General features: G+C 38.1%; 1 protein-coding gene across 1 annotated transcript in view; it reads left to right on the top strand.

Annotated features, from left to right (window-relative positions):
• The window catches only part of FAP (fibroblast activation protein alpha), a 54,344-nt gene that overhangs the window by 18,829 nt on the left and 23,381 nt on the right, over window positions 1-12,134 (top strand). The window contains exons 9-15 of the mRNA XM_084643571.1: window positions 189-343; window positions 1,491-1,594; window positions 1,932-2,067; window positions 8,579-8,623; window positions 10,235-10,339; window positions 10,423-10,493; window positions 11,294-11,347. Coding sequence (XP_084499697.1) covers window positions 189-343; window positions 1,491-1,594; window positions 1,932-2,067; window positions 8,579-8,623; window positions 10,235-10,339; window positions 10,423-10,493; window positions 11,294-11,347 — 670 coding nt within the window. The remainder of the gene's footprint in view (window positions 1-188; window positions 344-1,490; window positions 1,595-1,931; window positions 2,068-8,578; window positions 8,624-10,234; window positions 10,340-10,422; window positions 10,494-11,293; window positions 11,348-12,134) is intronic.

Raw genomic sequence — 12,134 nt, 5'->3', positions numbered from 1 at the left:
AATCCCTAAATGGCCCCCTCAAGGATTTAATGTTCTTAAATGCTTTGCAGAGTCAAGATCTTTCTTATGTAGCACAGTTCTCTTGTTAAGGAGTGATGAGTACACTGATGACAAGATATAAGTTTAGGTTATATTGCTTTGTTAGGTCATAAATGATGAGCTGTAAGTAACATGTACATTTTTTTTAGAGGAAATGCTTGCTGTGAAATATGCTCTGTGGTGGTCTCCAAATGGAAAGTTTATAGCATATGTAGAATTTAATGATACTGACATACCAGTTATTGAATATTCATATTATGGTGAGGACCAATATCCTAGCAAAATAACTATTCCATATCCAAAGGTATGTTGCTTATTTTAAATGGGTGCCATTTCATTCCCCTTGGTTTGTAAATGAGTTGTGATGGCTTTTAAATCGAGACACCGAAAATGTGCATGAAAAATGTTTGTACTGCTGTAGAGCAGGGTTTAATCCTGCTCTATCTTAGAATTAACTGAAGAAAGTAAACTTGAGCCCCAACCCTGCAAAGACATAAACATGTGTAGAACTTTACACACATGGGAGTAGTCCCAATGAAATAAATGGAACTACTCATGGAAGTACAGTTAAGCATGTGCATAAAGGTTAGGAGGATCTGGGCCTTACTTTGCTTTCCTACCTGATGTACCTATTGTGTTGCTTAACAATATCTTTATCATAACATATTGTATTTTTAAAAAAAAGCCTACATTACACTGAGAAATAAGAGGGTGTGAAATCATAGAATATCAGGGTTGGAAGGGACCTCAGGAGGTCATCTAGTCCAGCCCCCTGCTCAAAGCAGGACCAATCCCCGATTTTTGCCCTATATCACTAAATGGCCCCCTCAAGGATTGAACTCACAACCCTGGGTTTAGCAGGCCAAAGCTCAAACCACTGAGCTATCCGTCCTCCCCAAGATCTCAAATTTATTTAAATCCTTTAGGGATTGATCCAAAGCCCACGGACTTCAGGTCAGTCAGGTCCTCACTGACTTAAATGGGCTTTGATTCAGGTCTTATAGCTGTAGTTCAAAAAAAAAGGCCAAGTTATTTGTTCTGTACTGGAGATCTCCTATGACCCTAATTGGAGTCTTCTCCCCAAAACTGGGGCAGTATACATTCCAGAGATCTACATTGTACACAGGAGAGAAGAACTTCCACCTAATTTCATGTTTTCTTCTCCCAAGCTGTCTGGCTGGACATTGAATTAGATATTTTTTTTCTTCTTGATGCATGAACTAATGCTAAGTGGAATAACAAACTGCCACAGTGAGTTACTCCAGATTTACATTAGTGTATGTAAGATCAAAATCTTCCCCATTATGTTCAATAATATCAATATTTCAAAATACTTTAAATTCTTTAAAAAACTTATTGCTTTGTTGCAAGAAAAAATGTTAATTTTTTTAAATGGTAGCTAATCCTCCAGAGCTTGATTTGAATAACCTGGTAATACATTTCCTTTGAAGGCTGGGGCTAAAAATCCTACCGTTAGAGTGTTTATTGTAGACACTACTAACCCTGAAGGTTTAGGTCCTAAGGAAGTACCTGTTCCTGCAGTGATAGCATCAAGGTAGTGTGCTCTCAAATTCATCTTCTTTTCCTTTTCTTTCTGTTTATTGTTAAATGATGGAACCTCTTATTTTCTTTTCTGGAGGTTCTGTTATGTATGCTACAGCTTCATATTTATGGATTTGGAGCTAATCTGAAGTTTTAGATACTGCCTTTACTGGTTCATTCTTTATGCAGTTCACAATCCTTGCTCACATAAGGCTCACATAAGGCCACACCATTGACGTCAATGGGAGTTTTTCCATTGTCTTTAATAGAGCAAGACTGGGGCCATAATGGATGCAATAGCAATAGCCCATTTGTATACTGTAATAACCAGCTTTCATTCTTGTTTTTAGTGATCACTATTTCACTTGGCTCACTTGGGTAACAGATAATCGAATCGGCGTGCAATGGCTAAAGCGAATCCAGAATTTTTCTGTCTTAGCTGTATGTGACTTCCAAGAAAACTCCAATTCCTGGTACTGTCCAGAGGTACTGCACATTGAAATATATACTTAACATTGCTGTGAAACCAAATTTACAGTTGAAGTTACCGAACTTTGAATATAGATTCATCGATTTCTGAGGCTATAAGGATCCATTAGATCATCTAGCCCAGTGCTCTCAACCTTTCCAGACTATTGTACCCCTTTCAGGAGTCTGATTTGTCTTGCATATCCCCAAATTTCACCTCACTTAAAAACTAATAGCTTACAAAATCAGACATAAAGATACAAAAGTGTGTCAGCACACTATTACTGAAAAAATTGCTTTCTTTCTCATTTTTACCATAAAATTATAAAATAAATCGATTGGAATATCAATATTGTACTAACATTTCAGTGTATAGTGTATATAGAGGAGAATAAACAAGTCGCTGTCTGTATGAAATTTTAGTTTGTACTGACTTTGCTAGTGCTTTTTATGTAGCTTGTTGTAAGGCAAATATCTAGATGAGTTGATGTACCCCCTGGAAGATCTCTGCATAACCCCGGGGGTATACGTACCCCTAGTTGAGAACCACTGCGTACCTCCAGGGGTATATGTACCCCTGGTCGAGAACCACTGATCTAACCTGACCTCCTGTATAACACAGGCCATAGAGCTTCCCCCAGTTACCCCTGTATTGAGCCCTATAATGTGTGATTGACTAAAGCAATCTGGAAAGGTATTCATCATGTTCTGAAAACATCAAGAGATGAAGAATCCTCCACTTTCCTTGCATGGTGATAGCCGTGTTAGTCTGTATCAGCAAAAAAAATAAGGAGGACTTGTGGCACCTTAGAGACTAACAAATTTATTTGAGCATAAGCTTTCATGGGCTAAAACCCGATGAAGTGGGTTTTATCCCACAAAAGCTTATGCCCAAATAAATTTGTTAGTCTCTAAGGTGCCACAAGTACTCCTCGTTTTTTTTCACTTTCCTTGGTTGTTTGTTCCATCAGTTCAGTGGTTTTCAACCTGTGGTCTGCAGATCCCTGGGGGTCCACAGACTATGTCTAAGATTTCCAAAGGGGATCGCACCTTCATTTGAAATTTTTTAGGGTTTCACAAATGAAAAAAGGTTGAAAACCACTACGTTAGTTAATCATCCTTACTGTTAAACTAAATACAGTAACTCCTCACTTAAAGTCGTCCCGGTTAACGTTATTTCATTGTTACGTCACTGATCAAATAGAGAACATGCTCGTTTAAAGTTGCGCAATGCTCCCTTATAACGTTGTTTGGCAGCCATCTGCTTTGTCCACTGCTTGCAGGAAGAGCAGCCCGGTGGAGCTAGCTGGTGGGGGCTTGGAACCAGGGTGGACTGGCAGCCCCGTTATCAGCTCCCTTAAGTCCTAAGTTCCCTGTGCGGCAGCTGCCCAGCAGGCTACCAATTGCAGGCAGTTCACTGTCCCTCCCTCCACTGCCATGTGCTGCTCCTGCCCTCTGCCTTGGAGCTGCTCCCGGGAGCCTCTGCTTGCTGTGCGGGGGGGTGGGAAGAGGGGTGCTAATGTCCGGGTGTCCCCCTCCCTGCTCCTGCCCCTCCCCGCTCCTTTACCCCATCTCCACAGAGAAGGGGGGGACACAACACGGCTCAGGAGGGAGGGAACTTGCTGGCAGCAGGTGCTGTCTCAACTTGCTGATCTACTTAAAAAGGCAGTGTACTTAGAGTGGGGTCAGCGTACTTTAAAGGGGCAATGCAAGTCTCTCTCACACACACACACACATGGTGTGTGTGAGTGTCTCTCTCTCTCACATGCATGCACGCACACACATACACACACAGTGTGTGTCTCTGTCTCTCTCTGCCATGCTGTCTCCCCTCCCTCCATTCGTGCTGCCTTGTAGAGTGTGAGGCTACATGTGTTAACCCTTGAGTGCTCAGCCAAGTGCTAGTTCATCATTTAGCAGTAAGACATTCCCTGGGAAATGTCCCACCCTCTTCCACCCTCTGACTCCACCACCTCAACCAAACTTCACAATCATCATTGCTGTGTACAGTATTACATTGTTTGTTTAAAACTTTTTTTTTCTTTTTCTCTCTCTCTCAACTCTAAATAAAAAAATATAGTCTTTTGTCTGGCGAAAAACATTTCCCTGGAACCTACCCCCCCCCATGTATATTAATTCTTATGGAGAAATTGGATTCGCTTAACATTGTTTCGCTTAAAGTAGCATTTTTCAGGAATATATCTACCATGTTAAGTGAGGAGTTACTGTAAGTAATAACCTAGAACTAATGGTGAATTATTTCATGATATCGTGACTCCTCTGCAAAGTAAATACATAAATAAAATCTAGTTACAAAAGCAAAAATCCAAATTGTCAGTACTTTTTTTCAATGAGTTTAAATAAAAACACAAAACAGATATCCACTGACTTCAAAACTATTGAGTTTAATTCTCCTCTATTTTTGAGCCAGGAGATCTCCTCACAGGGAGGAGCCTAATTGTGAAAAAATGCATCCAATTTATGTGCTTTGGAAGTTTACGTTAAGGCTGTGTTGGAATAGTTCAAAACACTGTACATTAAGAGTGAGAGGAAGATGTGCAGAGATGAGACAGCTGTGGTCAACATTTCACTGATAAATTTCATACAGATGCCCCAAAAAATGGTTAATACAAGTACAGTAATTTTAGTGTGGCAGTCTCATTCATGCTCCTGTAGTCAAAAGTCTCTCATAATGGGCATAAACCTTGCTTCTAGAGGTTATGTTAAACCATCCATAAATATTCACTTCAGGCTGAAGCTTAGGGTACATAGAATCAAGCAACCAATTTTATAAAGATAGAAGTTTGTCTGTTTTGTAAAATTGTTTTTGTTATTTTATATACTGCAAATATAAAGGACATGACATTTCAATTTACTCAAATGAACTTTACAAATTATATGTACAGCAGATATTGTTGAGACTTTAAAGGAAGTTAAGTTTCAATCCTGCAAAAGCTTATGCATGCAAGTAACTTTTCACACATGAACAGTTGCACTGGGGCAATTCAGACACAGTAATGTAAAGTTACTCAAATGCAATTTGCAGATCAGGGTCCTATAAGTCAGTGGTACTTGACCAGGGGTACCTGAACCCCTGGGGGTATGTAGAGGTTTTCCAGGGGGTACATCAACTCATCTAGATATTTGCCTAGTTTTACAATAGCCTACATAAAAAGAATTAGTGAAGTCAGTATAAACTAAAATTTCATACACACAAGGACTTGTTTATACTGCTCTATACACTAAAATGTAAGTACAATAGTTATATTCCAATTGATTTATTTTATAATTGTATGGTAAAAATGAGATAGTAAGCAATTTTTCAGTAATTGTGTGCTGTGACATTTTTGTATTTTTATGTCTCCTTTTATAAGATTTTAACTGAGGTGTAACTTGGGCGTATGCAAGACAAATCAGACTCTAGAAAGGGGTACAGTAGTCTGGAAAGGTTGAGAGCCACTGCTATAAGCAATTTTACATTTCGAAAAAAGGCCATTTTCATTATATAACAGATTCAATTCAGATTTTCCTTAAAATTGAATCTGTGTCCCATCAGTAAGATATATGTGTTTTGAGGATTAAAGATTATATTGACAATCAAAAGGTTTTATAAACATCAAGGGATTAAAGGGTCTAACAGCAAGATGCTGATCATTCTGGCCTTGATCCAGTAAAGCACATAAGCACATGTGCTTAACTTTAAGCATGTAAATGACTTCAATAGGACTAATTCCATGTTAAAATTAAGCATGTGCTTAAGTGCTTTGCTGGATTGGGGCCAAAGTGATCAGCATCTTGCAGGATTGTGTTCATAATCCTTGTTTAATTGCGTTGATGCTTCCCTAATACTTTGTTTATACAGTGACACAGTGCTTTTATCATATTAAAGTTTGCACAAATGGCCATTTGAAGGCGTGCGAACAGATGGGAGTGCTGCATTAGCTCTATTTGTCCTGAAGAAGTGCATCTCTGTGCATTTCCACTGGCAAAAACAGTTCCATCTTTGCTTTGTTTTCAGATTAAACCAAGAGCATAAAGTACAATAAATGTGCTGTGCTTTATGCATTCGAAAATAATATATTTTACAAGTAATTTCTAAAGCCCTGATCCAGCAAACGCTCAAGCACGTGTTTATCTTTTATTTATGTGAATAGTCCCATAGAGGCCAATTTGATTTGAATGGAACTACTTGTGTAAAGAGAAAAGGAGTACTTGTGCTAGAAAACTAGTACCTTAGAGACTAACAAATTTAAAGTTGTGTGTGTAAGCGTTTGCAGGATTGAGGCCTATGAAAACATGGTGATGTGAGTGGGAGGATTGCAAATACTTAAGTATTTGAGTAACTTTACACATAAGAGTCGTCCCATAGAAATCCACGGGATTACTTGTGGGAGAAAAGTCACACACATGCTTAAGTATTTGTGGGATCAAGGTCTTAATTAAAACAGAGGCAAATAAATCAGGAATGCAGAGGTAGAGCTTTACTTGAATCCTTAAGTCTTTGGAGGTTTGTCCCTTAAAAAGGGCTGCTTATTTCATAAATGAAATTGTTTTGAACATTTTCTATTTGGCATTGAATTAAAGTTGTTCTTCAAAATGCATAGATGTAAATATGCCTGAACTTTTTAGCACAAGCACTTGAGTAACTTTACTCACATGAGTAGTCCCATGGAAATTACTCATATGCTTAAGCATTTGCTGATCAGGCCCTAAGTTGTGAACTGACTGTAAGATGCTAGTGGGCAGAATTGCGCAAAGTTAAAATTTAATGTTATTTTACTTGTAAACTTATTAACTTGAAAAATCTTACCCTTTCTGTTTGCATTTTTCTATTAATAAGAAACAAAGCCAAGCAGCTGAGTTAATTATTCAACAGAATGCTGTTCAAGGATTCCATCTTGCAAGGTGTTGAGTGCTGAGGTGCTGAATGCGCTCAACTTCCACTAAAGTCAGTGGGAGTTAAGGGTGCATAGCACCTTGCAGGATTGACAAGAGGAGGAAAAGGCACAATTCTGAATGTTAATGAGACGCTACATTAAGAATAAGAAATGCAAAATGTTTTCTTCTGAGAGCTAATTTTGGTGTGCACATTTCACAGGGCTCCAGACTGTGAAGAAATGTTCCATTAAATGAACAGTTTAAATAAAAACCTAATTTATAAAATTTAAAAACTTATAAATCTATTGCATGCAGAATTGTTAGCATTAACCAGTAAATAATTTAGTTTCATCTAACAATCAGGATATTACAGTCTGCAATGAAAAAGTCATTTGAAACTATTGGAAATGCATTAGAAACTTTCTAAGTCAAACACAAATCAAAGCCTTAAAATGTAAAAGGATCATTAGAGCTGGTAAAAGAACTGATTTGAATACATTCTAAGTCTGTACAAGCCATTTTTTAAAGGTCAACAATAAAAATATTATAAGGGCCTAAATCCTGAAAATCCTTAGCGGTATGAGGAGTTCCAGATGCCCAGATTAAAGTGACCAGTGATTTTCAGTGTCTAAATTCTACATGTTAATCCTTAATTCTACTTCTTGTGTACCCAATTGAAACACCTTAGAGCGGTATGATTTTTAGAGAGGTTGAGTACCTGTTCTGTCAAAATCCAGTCACATTATGGTATCTCAGTCCCAAACATTGAGGTGCCCCAAATCACTACTCACTTTTGAAAAATTCAGCCATTGATTCTATAAATATGAATTATGTTAAAAGAGGAGTATATTTTAATTGACTTTAGTGGGACTATTCACACTAGTTAGAGTCCCCAGAATCTCTCTGCAGAGTAGTGAAGAGTTTTCTCTCCAGACTGCTGAGAGTTCGAATGCCATGGAGAAAGCGGATCAGATTCTGATCTCAGTTATGTTGCTGTGAAGCTAGAGTTACTCCACTGAATTAAATGGAATAACTCTGGATTTACAAAGGTGTAAATAAATGAATCCAGAATATGATCCTATGCATTTAGCCTCTGCCAGAGGAGAAAAGGAGAAAGAATTCCCCATTGCTCATCAGTGCCCCATTGTGCTTGGGTATAAAAGGCTCTTACAACTGTGTGATCTGTGCTACAGTATATAAAGTCTATGGGACAAGTTCAGGTGTAAATTTGAAAATGAACATAAAATACAGGCTCCATTCCTCAGCTGATGTAAATCAGCATCACTCCATTGAAGTCAGTGGAACTATGCCAAATTACCATAGTTGGGATATAACCCACATTTTTAACATTAATAGTCCTGAAAGGATTGATTTTTTAATGAAAAATTAACTGAGATAAAACAGCCATTAATTCTAGTTTTTATTGATATGTTATGGAAGATTGTTAATATAGTCCTGATACCTTTGTCAGATATCCTTCTAGGTTTCCTGGAACTTATTTCAGGAGTGATTTGAATTTAGCCCTAAAATCCTTCTACAGTGTAATTTTGCAGTTGCATATTTATTTGAAGAACTTTCCTCTCTGTGAATAAATTGTGCTCTTCTCTTTCCTACACATCCTAAAGGTTTTGCCCTTCATTTTGTTTTTCAGAATCGGCAGCATATAGAAGAGAGTCAGACAGGATGGGCTGGTGGAGTAGGGTTTTTGTTGTTTTTTACTGTGATTTAATAAAAAGCTACAGTCATTTACTTATCTTCACAATAATGTTGGAAATATGAATAAGCTGGTATCATACTGTGTCATGCAATATATATACAGTACTACACCTGATGCATTTTAAGGCTGGGATTTTCAATGTGCCTAAGGGAGGTAGGTGCCCACCTCCCATTGACTTTGCAAATCTCAGTCTTAATGACTATGGGCTATACTGAAGTTATAGAAATCACATCCACATAAGTGAGAAGGAACTAAGTGCACAGTACCAGGAGTGGCTGCGAGAGCATTCTGCTGGCAGAGGACGTAGATAAAGAAAGTTCCTCTGGCATCACTGGGCAGCTCCTATTCCTCCAGACATGTCTATAATAAATACATTTCTGAAATGTAAACAGTGTTTTCAAAGAGCACAGTTTTATGCGAAGTGCTGCTCTTCTTCACCGAGGGAGAAGCCTTTGAAGCCAGAGACCAGTAACCTGTGGGTAGCTGATACTTGCTTTCAACTGCCAATACACCAATATAAATATGTATGTCCAATAGCTCTCACAACATTCAGATATCTATCTAGCTATCTATCTCCTACATATATGTCTATTACTCCTCAAGCATGACAAGATCAATTACCAAGATTCAATCAAGCAGTGTCTGGGTCTTCTTACAGTGGTCTTAATTGAAAACTTCAATTTTCAGTGTACACAGTCCTATTATTTGAAATAAATACAATGCATCTACAGGGATAAAACACTTTATTTGATCCCCTTTTCCTTATCTTCACTTTTGGATTAATGATGATGGATTGCTATAAAAACTAATAGAAACTGCACAAAATAATTTTGCTTTATTCTCTATGGGGGATTTCATGGTTTGGATGATTAATAATGGAATACAGAACAATTTAGCTCTGGGTCACAAGTTCAAATACAGCTCAGGTCTGCAGTGTTGGAAAGTCATAAGACCTAATGAGTGTCTGATGGCATATGTGAAATGGGTTGATGGCTTCAGACCATCTTCTGTGGGACCATTTTCTCTTATTTAAAAAATAAAAATCACAGTTGGCACTAACTGGCTCCCTTGTTGACTGTCTCAACAAAGACCAACGTTTGAGCAGGAATAGAGATTGAACTATCTTTATTCCCCAACAGGACTGAAGCATATTGGTGGGGCAGAGTGGAGAAGCTTGGACAGCCTCGGCCCTGTGCTGTACCTGCTTTGTGTACAAACAGAAAACTTTAGTCACCAGGATTTTTAGTCCCGGCACCTTTCACAAATACAAATTTTATTGAAAAACTTTTATTTTTAAAAATCACCAACTCTGACTATAATTAAAAAATTAAATTAAAAAATTGATCAAACCAAACACACACACACACATACACAAAATAATCCCACCTGCATGAAACAGAAAGCGTGTGTACATGTTGGCAGGCATTGTGACCAGTTACCAGTTAAGAAGTTTGACAGAATGTATACTGTGACAAAAGGGAAGACCAGTTAAAGCACTCTCTGGTTGCTTTAATGTACATATTGTAAACTGTGTATATTATAAACTGCTCAAAAAGCCTGGTTGTTTTTATTTATGTTCCTTTGTTTCAGTTCTTCGTTTCAACACCATATTTTACTTCAGACACCTCTTCATACTACAAAATTTTTAGTGACAAGGCTGGTTATAAACATATTCATTACATCAATGGCTCAGTGGTATGTCAAACAAAGAATTATCCTCAGTAAATTCCCATATTGTAGGTTCCTGAAATAACCTTACTATATATGTTGTTTTATAGGAAAATGCAATATCAATTACAAATGGACAATGGGAGGCGATATACATTTTCAAAGTAACGGATGATGCAATGTAAGTATTCTACAGAGCAGAGCCTATTATGTGCTATTTGCTGTCCGTAAGAATGTACTACAAATTATACTGATTTTTGCAGGGTTCCATTAGTCTCATTGGACCATGATATTCAAAGGGGCAGGTGCCTGGGACCTGTGTGCAGTTTTACTAGAATTACCACAGCTGTGTACACAAATCAGGTATTTGGGCATGCACATGGCTATAGTTAGCTATGGTGGAAATACCCAGTCTGTGGCCACTGCTGTAGTACATTTTGTGTACAAATATGCACATTTTTGCACACATGGGCTTCTGAAAGACCTTTTGAAAATCAAAATCCACCATCTTTTTCTAAAAATTTTTAGGCCTCTATTCAGCAAAGAACTAAAGCATCTTCTTAACTTGAAGCATGTGAGTAAACTCATCACCATTCAGCAGGACTTCAGTTCTTAGGGCTGAGCAAATGCTCTGCTGAATCTGAGTCATACTCAACAGTTGTGCTTAGTCCTCTGTTGTACAGATGGGTCTATACATTACTGCTAGTTGATCAGCTAACACCTGGGAAGTAGGATGAAGCAATTAAATTTCATCGTTCACTTGCCATCTTCTCAGGATTTGAACAAAGGTTTCGAGGGATGAGAAGCTAGGGTACTTCACCCACTGTTCCATCTTGATACCCCCCCCCCCAAAAAATCAAAATCCAAATTCAAGTTTAGTTAATATAACTTTTCAAGCAGGCTTCTGATTTAGGATGCCCAATCCTAATTCACAGCTTATGATTTCATGGACTACTTAATAACAAGCAAATTAATTTATAGATTCTATTCGAGCAATGAATTTGAAGGCTATCCAGGGAGAAGGAATATATACAAGTAAGTTCATATCAAATGTTTATTAATATTGATTAAATTAATATCAGATGGATCTAGGTTTATATCATATAAAAGAGAATTCTACACAGTCAGAAACAGTTTCAAAATTTTAAGAGTAAATATCAAGAAGTTCTTACCTAAAATTTGAATTGGGCTGTTGCACTGCATATGCAGGTATCTTGTAATGAATAGACAATATGTATTACCATATTTAAAGTGATCATGCATTTTGGAGGGGCACACAACATTGGGATACATTTTCAAAATGTGACTCCCATTTGTGTATATATCACTTCCAGGTACATTTTGATACTATCATGTGTATATGTATGCGTAAATCACCTGAACACATATGTGATACTGCTAAAAATGCATATGCAAGTGTTTTTAAATGCAATTTGTACACACAAACAAATGGAAGAGGAAGCAGGGTCTAGTGGATAGGCACTGGACTTGGACTCAGGAGACCAGCTTCAATTCCTTGCTTAGCCACAGACTTCCTGTCTGACCTTGGGAAAGTCTATCCCACCTATCCCAGTCAACCCGTGGGAAACCTGTGGCCCACAGGCCGCACATGGCCCGTCAGGGTAATCGGCTGGCAGACCGTGAGACAGTTTGTTTGCACTGACCATCTGCAGGCACGGCCGCCCGCAGCTCCCAGTGGCCGCGGTTCGCCATTCCCGGCCAATGGGAGCTGCGACCACTGACCTATCCTGTGTTTCCCATCTGTAAAAGGAAGATAGTACTTCCCTACCTCTGAGATGCTGTGAAAGTTAAATCCATTAAT

Source organism: Lepidochelys olivacea (assembly GCF_965140295.1).
Source record: "Lepidochelys olivacea isolate rLepOli2 genome assembly, chromosome: 11".
Lineage (NCBI taxonomy): Eukaryota > Metazoa > Chordata > Testudines > Cheloniidae > Lepidochelys > Lepidochelys olivacea.
The sequence above is the reverse complement of the archived record's forward strand: the minus strand, read 5'-3'. Positions and strand labels throughout refer to the sequence as shown.